The sequence below is a fragment of the Phodopus roborovskii genome, unplaced genomic scaffold, assembly GCF_943737965.1.
Source record: "Phodopus roborovskii unplaced genomic scaffold, PHOROB, whole genome shotgun sequence".
Lineage (NCBI taxonomy): Eukaryota > Metazoa > Chordata > Mammalia > Rodentia > Cricetidae > Phodopus > Phodopus roborovskii.
This window is the reverse complement of record NW_026126515.1, coordinates 7,213,937-7,237,308: the sequence shown is the minus strand read 5'-3', so window position 1 is coordinate 7,237,308 and position 23,372 is coordinate 7,213,937. Positions and strand designations below refer to the sequence as shown.

General features: G+C 42.7%; 1 protein-coding gene across 11 annotated transcripts in view; it reads right to left on the bottom strand.

Annotated features, from left to right (window-relative positions):
- Ttll5 (tubulin tyrosine ligase like 5) overlaps positions 1 to 23,372 on the bottom strand; it is a 228,348-nt gene that overhangs the window by 154,248 nt on the left and 50,728 nt on the right. For all 11 annotated transcript variants that reach the window (XM_051196360.1, XM_051196363.1, XM_051196362.1 and 8 more), the window contains 5 exons: positions 14,413 to 14,494; positions 12,457 to 12,518; positions 9,319 to 9,413; positions 2,743 to 2,856; positions 2,372 to 2,463 (listed from right to left, as the gene is read on the bottom strand). In XM_051196360.1, coding sequence (XP_051052317.1) covers positions 2,372 to 2,463; positions 2,743 to 2,856; positions 9,319 to 9,413; positions 12,457 to 12,518; positions 14,413 to 14,494 — 445 coding nt within the window. The remainder of the gene's footprint in view (positions 1 to 2,371; positions 2,464 to 2,742; positions 2,857 to 9,318; positions 9,414 to 12,456; positions 12,519 to 14,412; positions 14,495 to 23,372) is intronic.

Below are 23,372 nucleotides of genomic sequence, written 5' to 3'. Positions count from 1 at the left end.
GGAGGAAGCCTGTTTCTTATGAAGATACAGCCTGATGGTACCCTCAACACTAGAGTTCGAGAACACAGCAAAATGGACAGAACCAAAAGGAAATGGTGAATGTCACTAAGGACAGCTGTAAACTTCCAGACAGACTCTCAACAATTGGTAGAGGAGTAAAGATGGCTGAGCTAAGAGCACAGGCCCTGTGGCCTGATTCACCTTCCTGAAGCAGCCCATCCAGCCACAGGGCAGACACCCTTCCAACATACACTTTCCATGTGACACAATGAGCCACATAAGAAATTTTAGTAAATTCGAAGACTCAGGTTTTACAAATGATATTTTCTGACCTCAACAGAAGTAAACTGAAAAATCATTTACTAAAATATTTCTGGAAATAACCCCAAATATTTTAAAACAAACATACTTCTAAATAACCCAAAAAGAAATGAACAGGGTAATGAGAAAATATTTTAAACAGATAAAAACAAAACACAACAATCAAAATGTGTGGGGTATCACTAAAGAGAAATATAGCCTGAAGTTTATACTTATTCAAAACATATTACAGACCTCATATAAAGTCTAAATTAACAAAACTTCCTATTGGAAACACAAGAGAAAAAGGCTTTGCACCACAGAAAGTGGCAAATATTTCATAGAAAAGAAATACAAAATAGCTAAGCTTTAACAAAAGCCATTCTTATAAAAATGAACAAATTAGTCACAGGTTGGAGGAAATACTATGTAGATATATGGGTACATGAATATATACATCTCTATATACATACATCTCCAAGAAAGGACTTGTCGCAAACATATCAAAGTCTTTGGTAACACACTAATAAAAAGAAGTACCAACTGCAGGTGATATACCCAATACTGTTATCCCTCTTAGCAAATCATTTAACCATAGAGATGCACTAGTCTGCCCAAGTTGAAAAAGCTCTGTGACACTAAGTGATGGTAAGGAAAGCGACCAACTAGAACTTTTCAATATCTTGAATGAAAATGTAAAAGCTTATTACCACTGGTCAATGACTTCTCTAATTCTACTCTAGAAATGAAATTTTAAGGCACACAAGGCACAGTCCTCGGACACCCACAGGGGTTTTCTTCACAACAGCCAAACAATGAACATATCAATGAATAGAGACACTGTGATAAGAGTCACACAATCAAACAGTACATCGGAATAAGGAATGGATTATTGCTTCATATGACAACAGGCTTGGACTTCAAAAATACTGTGCTAAAAAAAAAAAGGAGCCAAGTGTAGAAATTACATAGTGTATGACTCCACATGTATCAACACTCCTGGAAAACATGGAATGATAGAATGCTGCTCCGTTGACACCTGCAGCCTGAGATTACAATGGAGGGTGACTGCCATGGGTCACATAGGACTTAAGGAAGTCTCCTATATCGTGGTTGTAGAGTAGTTCAATTGGGACTTAATTTGGCAAAAACCATTATCAAAATGCACACTTAAAATGGAGTTATTGTGCCTAACTTCCCCGGTGCCTTCTCCCAGGCTGAGGCCACAAGGGTTCTCATCTCTGCGTCACTGGCAGAGAGTGGACGGGCACGCTAAGAGGGAGAAAACCAAAGCAAGGCTGAAGGTAGCACGCCCCATTATCTTTCTCTCGCTCCCCAACGTATTGTTTAGGTACACACAGTAATAACAAGTAACTTTTCAAATCAAGATGATGAAAAACATAAAATTAAGCACAGGGAACTGGTTAGGAGGAAAACAAGGAATAAAAGATGGGGAGGGAGGGCTGGAGAGATGGCTCCGAGTTTAAGAGCACTAGCTGTTATTCCTGGGGTCCTGAGTTCAGTTCTAGCGCCCACATCAGGCAGGCAACTCACAACTGTCTGTAACAACAGCTCCTGAGAATCCAATGTCTCTGGCTCATGAAACCATTTATAGTCACATGCACACAGCCACATGTACATGTAATTAAAAATAATGAAAATGAATCTTAAAAAAGGGGGGAAGGGAGCTTCAATACATAGGTAGGTTAATTACCGTTGATGGCCATGTTCCTGGATTTATTAATATTGGTGGTTTGTCTTTTTTCCCCCTCTCTGAACTCAGGGTCTCAAGGAGCCCAGGGAGGCCTTGAACTCACTATGCAGCAGAGGATGACTTTGAACCTCCTGCCTCTACCTCCTGAATCTGGAAATTATAAGCATGTATCATCATGCCTGGTTTGTGGATTAATTGTTATTTTGAAGAAGGTACAAAAGGCACCGTATTAGAAGCAATAACCCTGAGTCACAGTCAAGCTCACTATACAGACTTGAGATATAACTTTAGAAAAAAACAAAAAACAAAACAAAAAAACAAAACAAAACAAAAAAACCAAAACGGCAGTCACCTCACCCATATATTTCCCATGTCTCAGATGTAGGAAATATGCGGATAAATCCTCCTCTCCGGTCATTCTCTTCCTTTACCCTCCGTAAAACTTTGATCTATGTTGGAGGAAGAAAGAACAGAATAAGATAAAAGAGAACGCTTTGAAACCTGAAATCCATGTAGCAATTAGACAAAGGCAGAGTTACAAATGACAAAAACATGTGTCAAAGAATCAAATCATTTATGAGGTTTTCCGGGGAGAAATTTCTCCTATAGAGAATCTTTCTCCATTCAGGGAAAAACACAAATTTGTTGCCATGAGTATTAGGAATCCCTCACTAGTTGCACTGAGCCCTGTGTTAACCCACAAGGGTCTGAAATAAAGTGATCTTTACCTCCTCCATTGACAGGCCAAGCACAGAGCCGCCTAACTTCCCCGGTGCCTTCTCCCGGGCTGAGGCCACAAGGGTTCTCATCTCTGCGTCACTGGCAGAGAGTGGACGGGCACGCTAAGAGGGAGAAAACCAAAGCAAGGCTGAAGGTAGCACGCCCCATTATCTTTCTCTCCCTCCCCCCTCAGTACCACTATTTCTCAGACCTGGAGATGCGCAAATCTACAGCCCAATTTCTAGAATTAATCATTTAGCCCAAAATCCCAGAAAACCAGAAAACAAAACAAAACAAACAAACAAACAAACAAACAAAAGTCAAGAAGGAGACAGAGAGCAGAGCAAGGGTCTTCTCTGTGTGTGGCCTGAGTCTAGGCTTAAGGTATAGCCAGTATTTTCAGCTATACCCACAGAAATGGGTCTGTATTTGTTCTAGAAAATAGTTATGTTCTCTTCAGCACTGCAAGAGGAGAGTTGGGAGATGTGAGACAAGAAACCAAGGAATATGCTTTGCTTTCATCCCACACAAGAAAGGCTTAGCGCTCTGGGATGTTTATACGATGTAGAACTCCCTCTCATCATCCTCAGAGTTAGATGTGGTCATATTCACGAGGCCTCGTCTAACAGAATTAGTGCTACCTTATGCCCTCACACGTGCTCTCCCTGATGTGTGCAAACATGTGCTGTGAGAAGGCAATGAAATGTCAGCCACCTACAGAGTAAGGCCTCACAAAAAATCCTACCTCGCTGGAATCTTGGTCTTTTCTTTTTTTCTTTTTCTTTTCTTTTTTTTTTTTTTTTTTTTGTTTAGTGTTTGGTTTTTCAAGACAGGGTTTTTGGTATAATCCAGGCTCCTAGAATCCAGGCTGGCCTTGTACTCAAAGAGATCCCCCTGCCTCTGCCTCCCAAGCACTGCAATTAAAGACAACATGTACCACCACCGCCCTCCACCCAGAATCTTGTTCTTAAATATCCCAATGACTAGAACTACAAGAAATAAATTTTCTGCTAAGTCACCAAGTGACATATTATAATGGTACACAAACCATAGTTTTCCCTTTGAACACAGAAAACTAACTATACACTCATCTGTAAAACTAGCATAGGAATTATATAAACTAGATTTTATCATAGGCAAAACTCCATGACAAGCTACCTATATAATGAAAGATTATGAAATTAGCATTTATTTGTCTAGCTTTTACTGTGGCATCTTCAACATCTAGAGAAGTAAATCAATAAATACTTATTTTCCAAGTGAGTAGCCATGCTGGGACATAGCCCTAATGTGTTCAGAATGTGAAACCGCAGAAGAGTTTTTGGGAAGCATTTTAATTTCCTTCAGTCTCTAGGAATAAAGTGAACAATGGTATGTACCAGAATCGGCCTGAAAACGGAGAGTGTAAAAATCCAGACGGGAGCATATCTCTTCTCTAAGTCTTTCAATGTGAGGGTTATCTGATGAATAACTGAAATAGCAGAGGAATGACTTGAGCCTCTTCTTGTCCCACCCTCCTTACTGTTGGAGGAAACAAGCAAACAGCGTATCTAGTTCACCTGTGCATGCATAGTTCCATCATAGAGCCACATAAAGTCCCTGGCAAAGTGTCTTCCAAGATCAAGAAGCTGTCCTGTTTGATCCTAAGGGTACTTCACTATTTTAATGTTGGGGGCAGTTAGCAGATGGAACCCTTTGCCTGTGTGTGTACTAGCAACTTCTCTTATTACTGAGGTACATTCCCAGTCCCTGATAAGCTGACTGACAGTTGTAGAAGAAAGGCTCCACAGAACCAAGAGGCCACTAGCTCTGGGAGAAGATGAGTGATGTACACCATCAAGTGGCCAGGCAAATTTTAAACTGCCAGTTAGTGTCTAGGGAAGAATCTGCCATGAAACACACATGGAGCTCTCACTTGATCTTGGACACAACTATGGATTTAGAATCTATGCAGAGAAGAAACGATTATGTATCTCAGCATCACTGAGGAGCAACCAACTGAATGCAAAAAGGCCAAGGCAAAGGACCACGTACCCACACTCAAACAGTAAGAAGCAGGTAGTGATTCCAAAATTTTCCTCTTAGCCTAAAGAAGGCTGGCAAAAGCCTGACAAAATGGAGACCCAGAGAAAAGGTGAATACCCTAAGTTATAGCAGAATTGAGGGGTGGAAAACACGAGACAAGAGTAAATGTGAATAATAAGAATCTACACGTTTATATACAAAGTTTGGAACCCTACAGTAAAAGGAAGCTAGAAATAGTTCAGCTCACATGTGCTGTGACTGGCTATCAAGAAAATAAAAGGTCTTTGGATTTTACAGATGCATGAGAAAATTTAAGGCACTATTTATTCTAAATTTAATTTAATTTCCAGTCAAGGAGTTATTGCCATAAAATGATAAATACAATATATGGCAAAAACTGCAAAGTGTTAAGAATGTAATTTGAGCATCATTTAAATGGCAACAAATCAAAAAGTATCAATGAAGCATTATTTAGTCTTCAGTAATGTCTGGAAAGACAATAAATAAAGCAAAGCATCACTGAGTTGATGAACATGAAAAGACAATTCCAGATATTGATGATGTGCATAAAAGAAATCTGAAGAGGACGTACAAGTGTGAAGGAAACTAGGCCTTCTGGGTATAAACCCATGGAGACCCTAGCCTAAATAATCTGCTGTTCTTTCATATTTTCTTTCTCACAAGAATTTCACACACCCATTAGGCAGGTGTGGGTTCTAGGAACCTCCCTGAGGTCTAGCAGCCAGGCACTGGCAGGGGTTGAATTTGAACCCAGGCCTCTCATTCTAGGGTTCACTTGCTGTCCATAGCACCATCACAACCATACCTCTCATTTTCCAGCAGGTGAAAAGATATTCAAGGAAGGAAATAATGCAGATGGAGATAACAGAGTAAAAAAGAGAGACAAAACAAACAATACCAGAGACTTCATCATATACAGCCACAGAGAAGTTTTGCATGCTCAGAAATGCCTTCTCTTTCCTCCCTTTCTTGATCCAACCTTAGCTTTGATAGGAAATTAGGGAGACACTGAGGGCTTTATTTCCAGTAAAACAGTAGCAAAAAGAGGTAAAGTTAAGGAATACAACATTTACAAAGTTGGCTCGCTAAAGCCAGGAAGGCTTTGCATCATGTAGACAAAAGTAGAGATATAACTAGAGAGTAGCCTTGCACAGGAAATAAGAGAAGGGAAGGGAAGAGAAGGGGAGAGGAGGGGAGGGAAGGGGAGGGAAGGGGAGGGGAGGGGAGGGGAAGAAAGGGGAGAGGAGGGGAGAGGAGGGGTGGGGAAGGGAAGGGGGAGAGGAGGGATGGGGAAGGGAAGGGAAGGAAAGGAGGGGAGGGAAGGGAAGGAAAGGAGGGGAGGGGAGGGGAGAGGATGGAGGGAAGGGGAGAGGAGGGGAGGGAAGGGGACGGAAGGGGAGGGAAGGGGAGGGGAGGGGAGGGAAGGGAAGGAAAGGAGGGGAGGGAAGGGGAGGGAAGGGGAGGGGAGGGGAGGGGAGGGGAGGGGAGGATCCCAAGTAACATAAGCAGTGTAGCTACATGTATAGGAATTGAAAATGATACAGAGAAATTAAGATTAGAATTATACATAAAGACACTAAGAGCAAACCAACAGGCCATGCAATGGTCTCAATGCTCTCGTAGTAGAGATTAGTTCAAGGGCTACTTAGACTGTAGGCCCTTTGGTTGGTTGTTTGGTTTTGATTTTTGCTATGGACAACAAGTAATATTTAGATAATTACTAAATGTGAAACATTACATACTGCAGAGTTTTAAATTCTACCATCATGTCTCCAAATACACATTACAGAAGTATATGAAGCAGTTACCAAACAAACCACTAGAGACCCTGAGGATTTTTCTTTGACATGTAAATCACTTTATTGGGAGCAGGAATTCAGGAAGCTCCCATTCAGGCCTCCAGCTTACCACTACCTGCACCAGAGAGGACAACTATTAGGGTAACTGCCCAGAGCTTATTGCAGAGCATTAGCTGGGACAATCTCAGCCTCTGACAAAGAGCCAAGTGGGTGATCTCCACTGCAGCAAAAGCTGAGCAACACACAAGAAAGTGGCAGCCAGGAAAAATACGCCTTATTTTAAAAGCTGCATCTAATTACCACAGGTTTCTAAATTCAGTTACAAATCACTACACATATCAAGTATCATCTGTGAAAAAATGCAAATAAGCCCAACACTCAATGTGGAATAGTGTGAACACTAAGCTGCTGGAGTAGTATGCTTCCTAAGATACTTGAACCAGACAAAATTCCTTTGTGAATCTTAATATTTTCATTCCAGAATATTTTGGGCAAAATGATGGATAAGCTCTGTTCATCATTTCAATTCAACTGCCTTTACCACAGCATAGTCATCCTCGAGAACTGAAGGCCCCCTAAGCTAATGCATCCTCTGTTCTCATGGTCTATAACCAAAAAGTCACTGGTACACTTCTTTTCATGCATTCTATTTTGTGTTTTCAAACTATACAATACAAATTATTCCAAAGCTAAAAGGCTCTCTGAGAAATGGGCATTAAAATTGAGTCAAGTCTCCAAACGACCCAGAACTTATCTGTGTGATTTTTTTTATGACTGGACCTATGCAGATACTGGATGCTATAAGAGACAAAAAATGGAATAAAGGCATACCTTCTCCTAATGGGCAGGCCTATGGCTCTCCATTTCCTGCATCTAAGACGTTGGAAAGCACAGACCACATGCAAGAGCCCTGCCCTTGGTTGAAAAGTGAGAGTATTTCTCTTCAGCGCTGTTGTCTGGCTATTCTTTGTGTTCCAACTTCAACTTCTCACTGCTGTAAGATACTGAAGACCCTGAGTGAACTAGCCTGCCTGACGACCCTGCTTTATACAGGACACAGAGCTCCTCCATGGGTCTTTCTGTATCTATTCCCCAGCTTATGATGACATCATGCTACTGCCCACCACACCAGTAAGCAGAACAGATAATAGGTACATTTCTGATGATTTGCAAAGAATTGCCAATAAAACGGCAAGTTAAGAAACACGATCCACTTTCAAGACTGGAACGCTGCTACCCCTAGAAGAAAAGCCTGGCAGAAATCATATCAAAGCTATGAGAAACATTCACAGCTCTAAGTGTGCAGCTCTGTCTAGGGATGCTGGCAGAGAACAATTAGCACAGGAATGTGACTGCCTACGTTTTCCCTCTATACCTTGGTTAATAATTATCTACCTTTTCTTATTAAAATGACAGAAATCCCTTTGATCTGTGACGATGCTCTTGGGCAGGTATGACCCTGATGTCTGGTTGTATTTTGAATCTGAGACAATACCTCTTACAATACAGTACAGCACGTTCCACAGCACACTACCACCCAGGGCATCTTCCCAGAGCAGGGCAGCCATGGACCCACTCCAGCTCAAAGACACATTAGTTTTGGCTTGCAGTGCTTTAGTTTTGTTTTGAATGAGCTTTCAACATTAAAAACAAACAAACAAAACAGAAAAAAAAATCATTTCTGATTTCTCTTGAGGACAGGAGGTTCTTAGCCCTGTTGGCTCACAATGGAGCATGGAAGTGGTCAGCTAGACCACACTGCTGATCAGTCTGCTACCCCTTTGATGGGAGGCCTCCACTCCTCACTAGCCTGGCACATCTCCGTGCTGTAGCTGCCTACACTGTGCTTCTACACGTTACCTGCCTGCAGGCCTGAGAAGTATATGAGTGTGAAAAACCTGTCAGTGCGAAGCTAACTGACACAGCACCACTCTCAATGAGACCCATGAGCAGATGGGGGGCGAGGAGGAATGGAGGGATGAAGTGGAGAAACAAGAGTGAAGAAAAGAAGAGGAGGGGCAAAGGAGGAGGGGTGAGGGAGAGAAGGAGAAGTCATTGATGCTTACAGTGTAAGGAGAAGACAGGGCAATCTAAAACCCACAATAAATGAACGCAAAACAATGCAATGAAAAAGAAAGGAATTGTGGTGTCCTTATCCTATCTTTAAGGGCACTAGAGGTCCTGAGACATAGGCTGGATCATAAAAACAAAATAACTCCAAAGCTTGAGTAGGCCAGGGAATCAAATGAGACAGGCAGAGAGGAGACAGGCAGAGCTACATTTAATAAGAAACCCTAAGTGGCAGTACTAAGCATGCAGCTTCTTTGGGTGTTTATATTAGCTGTGATCAGAGCCCATGACCACGGAGGGTCCCTTCCAAGAGGATAGAGGACACACTGTTTCAATGGAGCATCTTTACAAAACTCGTCTGAACATTAGAAGAAGCCTAGTCATGCTGAAGAAGTAGCAGGCCCCACTCTGCTTTGTTCATGAGCATGTCAGTCTGAGGGGAGAGGCGGAGTGTGGAAGAGACAAGGAAAGGAGGTGAAGAGAGAGGAGGCAGAGCAAAGACCCGGAGGAAGTTTGTTGGAAAGTTTCACAGGCCAGCCACTTCTGAGCCCATCTCCAAACCCTCCTGCCCTACGTGACCTCCCAACCACAGTGCCTCAGCCTCCTCACTTCACCCATGCCCCGCCCCTGCAAGCCTTCTCTGGGCTGCATGCTCCTCACTGTGCTTACCTGAGGTTTCTGAAAAGGGTTCCGTCTGGAAGACTCAAAGGTGGGATAAATAGACCGAGTGGATGCCCGCTGGGCAGGGTCTTGGCACACAAATCCTGGGTGGGGAATGAGCAATATTAGGAGATGCCCTTTTCTAAGAAGTCAGCCTGTTTGGTTTGGGTCAAGTAAGTACCTTTAAACTCATGCTAACAAGGGAAGCAGACTGAGAGGCTGACTAGAATCCTGAGACAGAGACATGACTTTGGTAAGTCTCAAACAAATGAATAAGTCATCTTTATGAAATACACGGCTGTTCATAGAAAAAGACTGTTGGTTGAATGTTTTTTTTGGGGGGGTTGTTTGTTTGTTTGTTTGTTTGTTTTTGGCTTTTGAGACAGGGTTTCTTTGTACTGCTTTGGAGCCTGTCCTGGAACTCGCTCTGTAGGCCAGGCCTGCCTCTGCCTCCTGAGTGCTGTGATTAAAGTAGCTTTCTAGATGATATAACTAGGAGAAAAAAGTTTTTACCAGCAGAATTCAATAGCAAGCATATTGCCATGTCCTGTTGAGAAGATAGAAGATGGCCTACTTCTAATTTTTACAGAGGGTTTTATGATTATCTAAAGCTTTAAAAAAATACGATTTTTGCTAGGCAGTGGTGGTGCATACCTTTAATTCTAGCACTTGAAGGCAGAGGCAGGTGGATTTATGTGAGTTCGAGGCCAGTCTAACCTACAGAGAGAGTGCCAGGATAGGCTCCAAAGCTACACAGAGAAACCCGGTCTCAAAAAAACAAAAGCAAAATGTTTTGTTATGTCTGTCTTTTTAGAAAAAGAATATATAATTAGCATTTTTGCACTATTATTATTATTATTATTATTATTATGGTTTTTCAAAATGGGGTTTCTCTGTGTAGCCTTGTAGCTGTCCTGGAACTCACTTTGTACACCAGGCAGGTCTTGAACTCAGAGATCCCCTTGTCTTTGCCTCCTAAATGCTAGGGTTAAAGGTGTGCACCACCACCACCTAGCTCTAATTAATTATTTTAATATCCTACTGTAAATGAATTATCCTAGGTCATGATTCTCATGAAGGAAAACAGGGATTTTGGCCTAAATCATAGATTATATGGTTTTTATATTATTGGTAAATCACATGCATCATTGTAAAAATAAGAGGTGTTTTTCCTTTGGAATTTTTCTATCAAAAAAAAAAAAACAAACAAACAAAACAAACCACCAACAATTTGCAGTTTCACTTCCTTCCTAAAAGAACCAGATTCTCAATCAAAAAGGAGGCCCAGAGAGGCTGGGTAACAAGGAAAGCTCAGAGGGGACCCTGGGATCTCCCTGCGAAGGAGAAATAGAAGAGATTGATGTGGGTAGACTGTGTGTTGGGGGGAACATGAGGGATCAGTGAAGGGGGTGGGGGACAGCACTGGAAAGTGGAGAGGGGGTGGGGAGCCATGTTGGGGCCAGGTAGAAAACCAGTGCAAGGAAAACTCCCAGGAATCTACAGGGATGACCCCAGCTAAGACTCCTAGCAATAGTGAATATATAGCCTGAACTGGCCATGTCCTAAGACCAGAAGAGACTTGCAGTGGAGATGTTGGGACACCAACCCAGCCACTTACCTTTGACTTACAGTCTGTCCTGTCTACAGGATGTACTGGGATGAAAAGGTAGCCAACCAATGACTGGCCCAGCCTGAGACCCAAGCCAAGAGAGTAAGCCCACCCCTGACACTGCCTGGAGCACTAGGACCTAGAGGCTAGAAAGCAGAGAGACTGAGGATAGAACCAAACACCAGGAGGAAAACAAAAGTCAATGTAATGATGCCTAATGATATTCTGCTATACTCATAGATTGGTGCCCAGCCCAGTTGCCATCACAGAGACTTCATCCAGCAACTGATAGAAACAGATGCAGAGACCCACAGCCAAACATTAGCCAGAGCTCAGGGAATACTGCTGAAGAGAGAGAAGAAGGTTTGTAGGAGCCAGAGGGGTTAAGGGCATCATGAGAAGACCCACATAATCAATTAACCTGGGCTCATAGGACTCACAGAGTCTGAACTAACAATCAGGGAGCCTGCATGGGGCTGACCTAGGCCCTATGCATATATGGGACAGTTATGCAGCTTGGTCTTCTTGTGGGACTCCTAACAGTGGGAGCAGGGGCAGTCTCTGACTCTTTTGCTGCCTTTTGGGACCCTATTCCTCATACTAGGTTGCCTTGACCAGCCTTAATACAAAGGGAGGTGCTTAGTCATACTGCAACCTGATATGCCATCTTTGTTGATATCCATGGAAGAACTGCCCTTTTCTGAACAGAAAGAGTGGATGGGGGGGGGAGGGGTTTGCTGAGGGGAGGTGGTGGGGAGGGAATAGGAAGAGAGGAGGGAGGAAACAGCAATCGAAATGTGAAAGAAAGGCGGGGGGGGGGGGAGAAAGAGAAAGAAAGGAAGAAATGAAGGAAGGAAGGAAGGAAGGGAAGGAGGGAGGGAGGGAGGGAGGGAGGAAGAGGGAGAGAAAGAGAAAGAAAGAGAGAGGAAGCAAGCAAAGAGTCGCTAAGTTTTATAGCATTTGCTGGTACAAGTACGAGTTCACATCAAATGGATTTCACTGTGTCTTTCTGGAGAAATTTTAATAATAATAAATCCATGTCATACCCACCTGACTGCCCATCTCCATTTCAAAGTTCTGGCTTATCTACTTAAAATGGGATTTCTTCCTCAGGCTGCTTTGGCTATAATACTGCAGAAGGGATCATGTTGAAGCCAGCAGAGACTGTCTAAGAGAGATACAGAGACTGTCTAGGAGAAATACAGCCGCTCTCCTTTGTAATAGGACTTCTTCAGTGGGTTTCGCTTTCCCAGCTCGGAGAAAAATATACTCTCTGCAGATCTTTGCTTAATTCTCTGCCTCAGCTCATAATTCCCAGGCCCCAGGTCTCAGCCTTAGTTGTGGTTCAGCCTCGGGACAGGATGGAGCCAGGGGGAGTAGAAACATATAAACACTTCCCTGAAAATATAATTTTTTAGTACAAAACATTCAGCATGGCTTAGGAACTGCCAGTTGGCAATACCTACAGAGCCTGGCAAACAGAAGGTCTGGTTAATTTTTTGTGAGTCCAGTTGAGTTGAGAGCACACTGCTACTCACCTACAACAGTGAACATATCTGAGATCATACTGGCTTTAATCTTGAGGTCCAGGGGTGCATCACTAAAAGGAGAGAGAAAGAAAGGAACAATTCATCACTTTGTAGGTTAACTGAAGAGCTGCCTTGTCATGGGTCCCAGTACAGCAAAGTTTCCAAATATCAGAGAAGCAACACACATAGCACATCAAATCCGCAGGCCAGGGGAGAAGAATTTGGGTGGAAAATAACAGAATACAAGCTTTGTGCTAAACTCATCCTCTGTAAGGCAGGCCCAGCACCAACGAACACATTGATTCTCTGACATGGGATCTTTTACTCCAGATCTTGTGCAATTTAAGTTTTGAGCAGGCCAGCATTACTGCTTCATCATCACTGTGGGACTCAGAGGCTCCGACTGTCAGTAAACTCATACTTTATGAGTGCCCTTCATTCAAATCATGTCTTAGTGCTTCATTGTTCACTTAACACTCACATTCAAGACAAGACATTTTGGCCACCTTAGTACTTTTTGGAAGTCTTCATTTTCTGTGCTAACTCATTCTTCTTAGGTTTGCAGGCTTGTAAATAGGGCAAAAAAGATACAAGCAAGCCCTACCAACAGCCACCATCAAGGAAGCAGGGACCCACGCGAACACTGATACAGTATGGAGAGGACTACCCTGGAGCTTTGCTGCTCCTCCATGAGCCCCACTGTTCCTCTGGGATGTGTAACATCAGCTCCTGTACTTCACTGGGAACTGTGTAAAGGGTTGATCTGACAAAGTGCAGCGTTAACGGCTGAAGGCATTGCTCAGCTGCACACCTCACACCTGAGGGGAGCCAAATCCCCACTCCACCAAGTAGTCAACATGGTTTTAGTTGATGACTTGGCACTCTGCCAGTCTCTCATCCTTAAAAGCTCAGCAGCTGGGTGGTCTCTGGCAGAGACCTCTAGGGTTTTCTGTTTAGAAAAGCACATAGCTAGTAGAAATTCTGTCACTGCAGATGTAAGCAGGGTCTTCTTGGTCCTGAAAAAGATGCTTCTTCCCTTCTAAATAACAGGTTTTATTTTATTTTTGTAAATCTAAGATAGTTACATGTTTGAGATGGTAACCTTGGGTGGACACCAGGCCACAGAACTGAGCAAAACGCCCACTGTGCGAGGCCTTGGCCCAGCTTTACACCGCTATAGTGCATGCAAACTCTGCAGGGAAGTGTGTGGCAGCAAAGACAGCACACCACCTGAAGGTGTTTATTTCTGGGGTGTTAACAGAGAGCCTGCAGAGATGGGGGTGGGGGAGCAACAAAAAAGGATAATCTGTAACTACGGAGTCTGACTACAGCAAGATGTTCTGTTGAGGGGCAGTCATGATTTCAATGGTAAAGTCTACATCTTCCCCAAGAATAATTTCTTTAGGAACATGGCTTAGATGAAGAAGTAGTTGCTTTTGTCTTTACTTTTTAATTTAGGTCTGCTCAGGCTGTTATCAGATCAGAAGACTAAAATTCTGAGATGGTATTAGTGCACAGAAGATCATGAAGAAATTAAGCTGATATTATTTTCATAGTCATGTTCTCTAATGAGAAGTGCATTTTGCTCATATTGTTTTCAGTCTGGGATATCGGTCAGAATATTTTCTCAAGACTATTGCTCTTTCCAATGTAATGAAGTAACTTGTTATTCGTGTTTTAAGTGGTTTAGTAATGCAAAATAAGAAGAAATAATAGACATGGTCTTATCTTAACATTTTAAAAGTCAAAATAAGATGATCCTTAAGAAGCTAAATAAGTGGCAAACATGTACTGCAAATTGGCAGGGAAACTGATTCCCACAGGGGTTTGATAACAAACCATAAACCACTTCATTTTAAAAGTCTAACTATCACTGCGTACCACAATAGAAATAACATCCCCACCACACACATTTTAGTGTCATGTGCAGGTTTGTCTTGTTGTCCGTTGACAGAACTGACTTACCAGGCCAAAGAAGGGGAGAGATTCACTTCCAACAACCATGGCTTCAGAGTATTATCTATGAGCACATCAAAGCCATACAGTTCTGGAAATATAACACAACATACAAGATCACTTTCCATGCATCGATCACATAAAGGCATTCAACTTCCATCTGAGGGCTAGAACCTCACTGAGTGTAAGCAGTAAGCACAGACCCTCAAGTTCAAGAAAAGCTAGTCTCCTTCGAAGTATAGCTAGAAGGAACGCTAAGTACCAACATGCTATTACTGTCCTGGGTTCTACACAGTGAGACAACACACACAGCCTCACTGTGCTGAAGGATGGGAGGCGAGAGAAGGGATGAAGCAAGGCCACATGTTAGGGAGGCCATGCTGGGCTTGCTGTGTGCTAGCCTCCTCTACCACCTCCCCACCACTCTCTGAGAACTCAGACACCCACAGCAAGCACAGCCCCTTTACCCATCTTAACTTTCAGATGGTCCAGCTCAGAAGACATCCAAATGCAAACGGTACTGATCCTTTCCCCTCTCCTACACTTTCTATTTCTTTCTGAATCGAGACAGTAAAACATTTAGCCTGACACAGAAGAGACAGGTGGGTGGTGAAGTGAGCTGTGACAAGGACCTTGTATAACTAGTACTATTCAAGGAAAGGCCAAAGACCAAGTTTTCATGGATTCTGGATTCTTTGATTGGATTCTTGATTCTCTTCCTTTACCTCCCTAACTCTGGCAAGGCGCAAGGTAACACCCACCAGGCACCTCTTCTCCTAGAATCCCTGCTTTTACCTAAAGAATTCAGGGATTTGAGGCTAACTTGGAGTCCCTCAAGCATTACTAATGCTTGAGATCTGCATAACAGAAGCAACAATAGCACAGAGCCCTTGGAATACATATTTTAAACACACAGACATAACATCACGCCCAGTGTCACTCAAGCACATCATCACTTGCATCTCTTCTCCAAGAGAGGAACCTGCTACTTCAGAACTCACACACAAAGAAAACAAGCAGGAGTTTTCTAGAAATTCAGACATAAATTTCCATTTCAAGAAGGATTCTTTCACTCCTTAATATTTTGATAAATAGAAACATATAGCATAGAACACAAAAATCTAAGGATATATCTAGGACAGGCTCCAAAGGCCTCATGCTTTGGCTAGGGGATGGCACTTCAGTCTAAGACACACCCTTCAGGCTCCCTTTCTCTTTTCTCAATAGTCACTAACTGTCAGTAACTGGACAGTCACACAGGCTATAGCCTACCATACTGCAAACATCAAATAGGCATTCTTTTTTGTTTGCCTGGAACAGGTTTTGTTGTGTAACCCAGACAAACCTCTAACTGATTATCCTCCTGCTTCAGCTCCCAGGGGCTGAGATTACAGGCATACACTTCCACACTCAGCTAGATCTGGATAATCTAGTGTTTTCATGAATATGTCTGATTCCATAGCAACTACTTATATAGGACTCCATTTAATCTGCAAAACTAATTTAAAAAATCATAAAGATTAGGAGCATCATACATTTTCCTAACTATATAAATCTTACTTTAAGATGTAAAGAAAAGGAAGCCCTTTTAGCTGTTCCTGCGCTAGCAAATTCATACTTTTACAGAATGTTGCAGTCTTCTCAATAGCTTTCCTATTCTTTCTTCAGTGACAACAGTAATCTAATTCTCGCTTTAATCCGAGAAAAAGATTTTGCCATGAAGCTCTAAATAAGACATTTTAAAAGGAAAAATCTTATCAGGTATGTTGGCATACATCTGCAATCACAGCGTTTGGGAAGCTGAGAAAGGAGGAATTGAATGTGACTTTGGGTTGCACATCAAGATAAAATAAAGGAGGGAGGGAGAAGGGATGAAGGGTGAGAAGGAGGGAGGAAGGAAGGAAGGAAAGAAGAAAGGAAAACAATGTATAACCTAGACTTGCTGTAGCATGACATAAGCAAGACACAGTATCTCATATAAGAAAATATTCCCTTCAGTTTTTAAGAGCAGAAGCAAGGATTCAACTATTGTCTAATGTAATATTTAATAACAGCATGAAGAACACATAGACAATAATGACTGATGCACATGCTGATATGGGTTGTAGAAAGAACCAGCAAAGGAAGCCCAATGTGATCATCATAAACTAGAGTCACTATTTTAACACTCGGCAATCACACCTAATCATTTCACCAAATCACAGGCAAATTCCAAGAGCTCTCATTAAGCTGAAAGTCTGAAGAAGAAGAAAAAAGCATTCTGGGAAAAGAAAAACATATCTTAAAGTGAGACAATCACTTTCATAGCACTAAACTAACTCCTGTGATAAAAGCTGCTGGACTAACTATACCTACAGAGCATGCCAAGCTCTAGGGTCAAACAAGCCTCAATCTAACTACACTTAGGCCAGACTTAAACCTACAATCATGTGAGAAAATGGAAAGAAATGTATATTGCTCTGTGAAAGCATGGCAGCAGAGTGCCAGGTACAACTCGCCTTAATAAGGCTGGGCTCAGTGGTAGGGAGTGGGGGGTGAAGACACATGTGTATCAGATCAAATTCTTGATCAGCTCAACAAAAATACTGATGTCCTCTCTCTTTAAGCTAGCTAATCATTTCTACTGTCTTATAAGGAATAATTAACACAGGGTGAGATAGATGATACAGTTGGTGAGTCTTGGAATTGGTTACATCTATGTAACTCTCACTCCTATCAAGGGACACACAGAACACTTCCATCACCCTGGAGGATGCCTCAAGTCTTTTCCTGGTACATAACTCGCTCCTCCCTCGTCCTTGACTCCATTACTCCTAATGGTTGTCAATTCTGTTCTAGAATGTCATATAAATGAAAATCATATATACTCACTTGAATCTAGCTTCTTGTATTATATTTGCCATGTTTTTGAGGGACATCTACCAGTAATTCCTTTTAAGGTAGAGATATTGAGGTACAACTTATTTGTAATAAAATTCAACCCTTTAAAGTGAACAATGAGATGAATTTTGAGAAGTGTACAGCTGTTTAAACCTGACCTCAATCACAATACAGAAAAGACTTATCACAGATGCACCTCTGAAGTCAATCTTCGCCTGCCTCATCTTCCAACAACCACCAATGGGATTCCTTCTACTTTTTTCCTTTAACCAGAAAGTCAAAAATGAAATATGTACAGTCTGTAGTCTTCTTAGAGTACTTTCTTCCATGTAGTATTGTCTTCTGAAACTTACCTATTCTGTTATATGTATCAAAGGTGTAGTTCACTCCTTTTAATTCCAAAGTAGTATTCCATAATATGGACATACCCCATTTTATCCATTTAACAGTTTTATGTGGACATAAAGTTTCATTTCTCCTGAATAAATACCTATAAATGGAAATACCTGGTCGTATGGTAACTGTACACTATCCTGTGTATTGCTTACTTCCTGAGCCATCTTCCTAGCTTTCAATGAGAGGAGAGGGAAAAAGTGTGCTTCTGTCTAGGAGATGCTGTCTAGGAGAGGAAAAAGGGCCAGCTCCTGTCCAAACATTCTATAGTTTGCACATCAAACCCCCTCTGTGAGAGTATATTTTCCTGGCTCCCCTAGGCAAACTAGTGGTAACACTTGCATATTCCAAGAGTATTATAGTCACTCTACTATGTAAACTGTTTTTTATCACTTCATATCTGTGTTTCTCCCTCTCTGGAGGGCAAGTGCCACATGTCATGTATCATTTTAGATCAAGTGTGCTAGATTATTTGCCAACTTGTCAAAAGCTAAAGTCATTTTGGAAGAGGGAATCTCAATGTAGAAAATGTGCCTGAAAAGCCTTGTCTGTAGGCAACCCTGCAGTGCATTTTCTTGATTGACGATTGATGAGAGGGGGGTGTTAGTCACCCCAGGCAGGTGGTCTTGGGTTGTATAAGAATGCATGCTGAGCAGGGCACAAGGAGCAAGCCAGTAAGCAGTCTTCTCCACAGCTCCTGCCTTGAGTTCCCGTCCTGACTTCTTTCCATGATGGACTGTGATGTGCAAGTGTAAGGTAAATAATCCCTTTTCTCCCCAAGTTGCTTTTGGTCATGGTGTTTCATCAAACAATAGAGACTTAAGGCAGAAATTCTGCTCCATAAGTAAACCATTTAGGAAATGGATTAAGAAACAGAGGGCAAGGGAGAGGGTTCAGTTAATCAAATGCTTTCAAGGAGCTTGAGTTCAGATCCCAGCACCCATGTAAAAAGATGGTCAGACATCATGAGCCTATGAGCCCTATACTGGGGAGTCAGAGGCTGAAGAATCTCCAGGGCCTGGCTAGCTGAAGCAGTCAATTCCAGGTTCAGTGAGAGGCCTTATTCAAAAATAATAATAATAAAATAAAAGGCAAAGTGGACAGTGAATAAGGAACACAGCAGACATTGACATCTGGCTTACACACACGTACATATGGACGGACAGGGGAATGGGACAGACACACACACACACACACACACACACACACACACACACACACACACAAAGATTCATTGAGGGTGAAAAAAGAAAATTATGTATAAGTCAAAGCCAATAAATAGCTGATCTCTCCTGACATACCTAGTCATAACAAAGCTGCCAGTCACTATAAAAAGAACAAGAATTCATTTTTTAAGAAAGAAAATGAATTTATTCAGTGCACTGCAAAGAGAAGAGCTGGCAGAGCAGTAACAGAAGAACCACCTGCCAAAAATAAACAGAAGTTCTCATTAAGGAAATGTATTCAAGATACATTAAGGGAAAAAGAAAATCTGATAAAAGATGGCCTTTGACAAAGCTGGGGGGGGGGTAGGTAGAAAAAAAAATAGTACCACAGAGCCCCGAGAGATCACTAAATACACCACATCACTCATTTTGAAGCCAGTGTACTCAGCCTCCCCAGAAATAAGAGCCCGGCTGAAGCTACAGTCCCTGAGAAATGGAAAGTGCTGGCACTAGTGAGGGCCCACTGTCACTGAGATCCTCTTCTGCCCCAGGGATGCTCTTCACCTCAGCTTAGCATTCAAGTTTAAAAACAAAATCAGTCTTTATAATGGGTCCAAAAGAGAATTCTGGAGAAAAGTAGAGCAAGATCACACAGGAAAACAAACTGAGTAAGAGGAGAAGTCCAGTGCTAACTTGTTAACTCCCTCTCAAAGTTAACTCACTGGGCACTGCACTCTTTTCCAAGCCCGATCTGCTAGAAACGATGATGTCATTGTTCCTGAGATCTAGTTACAGGGCAGCACAGGAGAATCCAGGATGTGAGACATGCCAAAAGGAGTGGACTCATCAGAGTTGTCTTGATGTGGGTGGAGAAAGGGCCAGATATCTGGCCTCAAACTTGGCCTTGCCATTTATTAGCCACATGACCCAGGACAACTTACTTAAGCTTTCCGACTCTTGCCCCTTGTCATAAACCAAGGGTTTACGCTACATGGTTGGTAGTGGGTGCCAACAGCACTGCTGGAGACAACCAGCAGCCTCTCAGTGCCTATGTGCCTTTTACACCAAACAGCCCAAACTAAACTGGAGTGAGGGATGAGCTCAGATGGGCTTGCCTTGAAAACTGCCCCTGCCTTGCATTCCTTTACTGCTGGCAGAGAGGCCTGCATGATGAAGAAAGCACACTACCTTCTTGCACCCCTCTGACACCTTCCTTCTGAAGAACATGGCCTTACCCTGCAAAATGGTCAAGAGCAGAGGTAACAGAAAATTAAAGCAGATTTCACTTAAGGGAAGTATCCAAAACATGGTTTTCAGCAGACATGTCTCTGATGAAACCAAGACTAAGTTAGTCAGTTCATCAGTGTCTGGTCCTCAGGATCCCATACTACAGGGTCAGGATCAGAGCCCATCACTTCAGCCACACTCATAAGCAAACACTAAACCACTGTCAGCAGCAACATCTTTGAAAGACAGCTAACATCCTGTTGGTTTTGGCTGTTTTTCTTTAAATGACAAAAAAAAAAAAAAAAAAAAAAGTTGTTCTCATAGTCAGTAATTTCACAATGCCAATTTCCTTAGCAGATTTAAAGAGTTGCCATTGAAGCATATTAGTTCACATTGTACCACATTTTCACAATCATGGAAAGCAGTAAAATTTGACTGTTAGAAACATGTTTTATTGGGGGAGGCATCCAAAATCATATAATTGAAGTCCTATGATCAAGATGGGAGATTGCCAGGACTCATCTGGGGCCCCTGTTCTTCAGGCTGACTCTCTCTCATTCAGGTTCTTTAACTCACTAGCACTAGAACCTGAGACAAGGGCTAATCCTCAGGGTCTCTGTTTCTATATCTTGACAAATACTCACTAAGGTCCTTCTGGATGTACAAGTTTATAAAACAGCATTAAGTGGCTAAGTGTCAGACCGCCTGTTATGCTGATATATAGGCAGCAATAACACGAAGCAGGCATATGAATATAGCAGCATCCTAGGGCAAACTGAGTTTGAGAAGAGCAAACTGTTGGCAGTCATGCACGGCTGCAACATTATCTCTGCCCAGCATACAGAGTTACATGTGCAAATAAAGCACCGACTGGGCATGTTGAAGGTGGCTAGAAACAGTACCGGCGGCAAGCGGGGAGAAGAACTCACAGGACAGAACTGGCCCCCGCCACCCCCAGTAGCAGAATGTTCCTGTCTATAAGGGAAAGGCCAGAAATCACTACCAAAAGAATATAGGGAACCCCATCTCTACATTCTGTTTCCCTAAAAGTGGGAATGTTCTGCTTAAACCAAAGCTTCTGGGATGCTCTCAAGTCCTGGTTACCCTGAGACACATACAAAGTGACTCCTTACAACACAAGCCCTGGGGGAGGCTAAGAGTCAGGGGGAGACAAGGAGAGTCCAAATGTGTAGATATACAAAATCGTATCTCATGAAGGGGTTAATGAAGAACACAGAATCCCAGGGCTGACAGGAAGTGGAATTAGAACCACAAAAGCCAAGGAGACAGTCAACAACTTAAAAAACCCCAGATGCCTAGAGTTTATTGGAGCTGGGCCAGGACGGGAAAGGGGAAGGAGGCCCTGGCTGATGGAGACCCTGGCTGATGGAGCTTGGGATATCTCTGAGTCGGAGAGAGTCACTGCACTTCCTTTGCACGGAGTCTTAAACCCATTCCTAAGTTCCCACAAAGCAATAGGTTACAAAGCAAGAGAGAAAAAGAAACACCCAGAAAAGCCTTTCGGGTTAGCTACTTAGAACAAAGGGTTGTTTTGTTTTGTTTTTTAATCTATCAAGGGCCATGAGAAATTTACCAACATAGGCAAGCAGAAGCAGAAAGGAAATGTATTTTATCTTGAAAGGTTTCAACGGTTGGAGTCACATTCTGTCAGCCCCCACCTCCATCTTCAAATAGACTACAACAAGTCTAAATCAGATCCACAGGAAAGGTTTGCTGCCAGGCCACCAAGCAGCAATGAAAACAGGCACCAAGCATTCATTCAACAAACATTTCCCAATGTTCTCTATGAGCACAAGATGTTGCTCTGAATGAGAGGGACAAGCCAATGGTGGTACTATGACGGCCACCACCAAGGAGCTTCCACTCCATTAGGAGAGATACACACACCAATGACACCAGGGGACAAACAGGAGACACTGCAGAGACATGAGCAGAGGGCCGGAGCTACACGAGGAAGCCTAACATTCACTAGGAGAGCTAGAAAAAGGCCACCAAAGGAGTGGTGCTTGGCTGGCTTTGCCTGGAAGGATGTTGGTGACCTACTAGGTAAAGGGACGTGAGAAAAGTGGGAGTAGTTCAGACACAAGGTAAATTAACACACGGGGTTAGAAAAGGCCCCAGAACTCTGACTTGACATAAACAAGATGAGATGGAAAGGTAGGCACAATGGCGTCTTTGCATGTGATAGGAAAAGTATCACAAAGAAAGCCTAGAATAGCATGGGAGTGACGACACATCAAGGCCCTGGGCTCAGCAAGGCTTCTGAAAAGAAGCACAGTGGAGTGAGTCTTAACGGAATGAGAGAATGCAAGGCAGACAGGAGGCTTCTCCAGCTAGACACAGAACCTGGGAACACTGGGCACTTCCCCTCCAAAAGGTCCACCTTTCAGACACTGCAGTCTTTTACTCTACAATTCTAGATCCTGGCTTACCTTCCATTCGGTCTCAACAGTTCCCATACTTGAGTATCAGTCAAATGCATACATATTGCTATAATCCGTTAAAGAGATCAAGAATTGTTGTCTAATTACAAAATTAATAAAAGTATTTTTTATTAAGCACAGCTTAAAGGCCAGACACCATGCCAAGTGCTTTCTTTGCTTGCACTGTCTCATTGGATTTTTACGGTACTCTTAGGAGAGAGATACCCCCATGGCTGTCCCTTACAGTCTAGAAAATGAGAATTAGGAGACCTCACTAAAAATTACCCAACCAGAAACGGATGCAAACAGGTCTCAAACTCAGGCTATACAGGCTCTATGAATCATGTTCATTATTTTCCTGATCTCCAGTCCCCTAAGCAAGCCACACCACCTCTGTCCTTACTGTGTGTATCACTCCATATCACACTTTAACTAGCATCACTATAGCAATAACTCTGTGTGTTTTATTACCAAGGTCCAACAAAGCCTACCTGGCCTTATGGCCTTACTGGCCATTAATGCTAAGTTCCTATCCATGGTGAAAGCAGATGCACACATGCTGTAACAGACAAAGCTAGTGGGTCAGGAGGTCAGAGGTTTCCTGATCCCAGGTGTGAACCGCTATATACAATCGAAAAGATAGAGTGAAGCAGGAGGGGAGGGGAGGGGAGGGGAGGAGGGAAACGAGAAGGAGGAAGAAGAGGAGGTGGGGGAGAATCCACTAGGAAGAAGAATAAAACAAAAAAGAGGAGTCATTGGAAAATGGGAGAAAGCACACACTGGTACCAGCCAGAGCTTCTTGGACCTGCTCCCAGTCTGGCTGCCAGAGAGCTCTGGAATATATTTGTTAGAGCTGGAT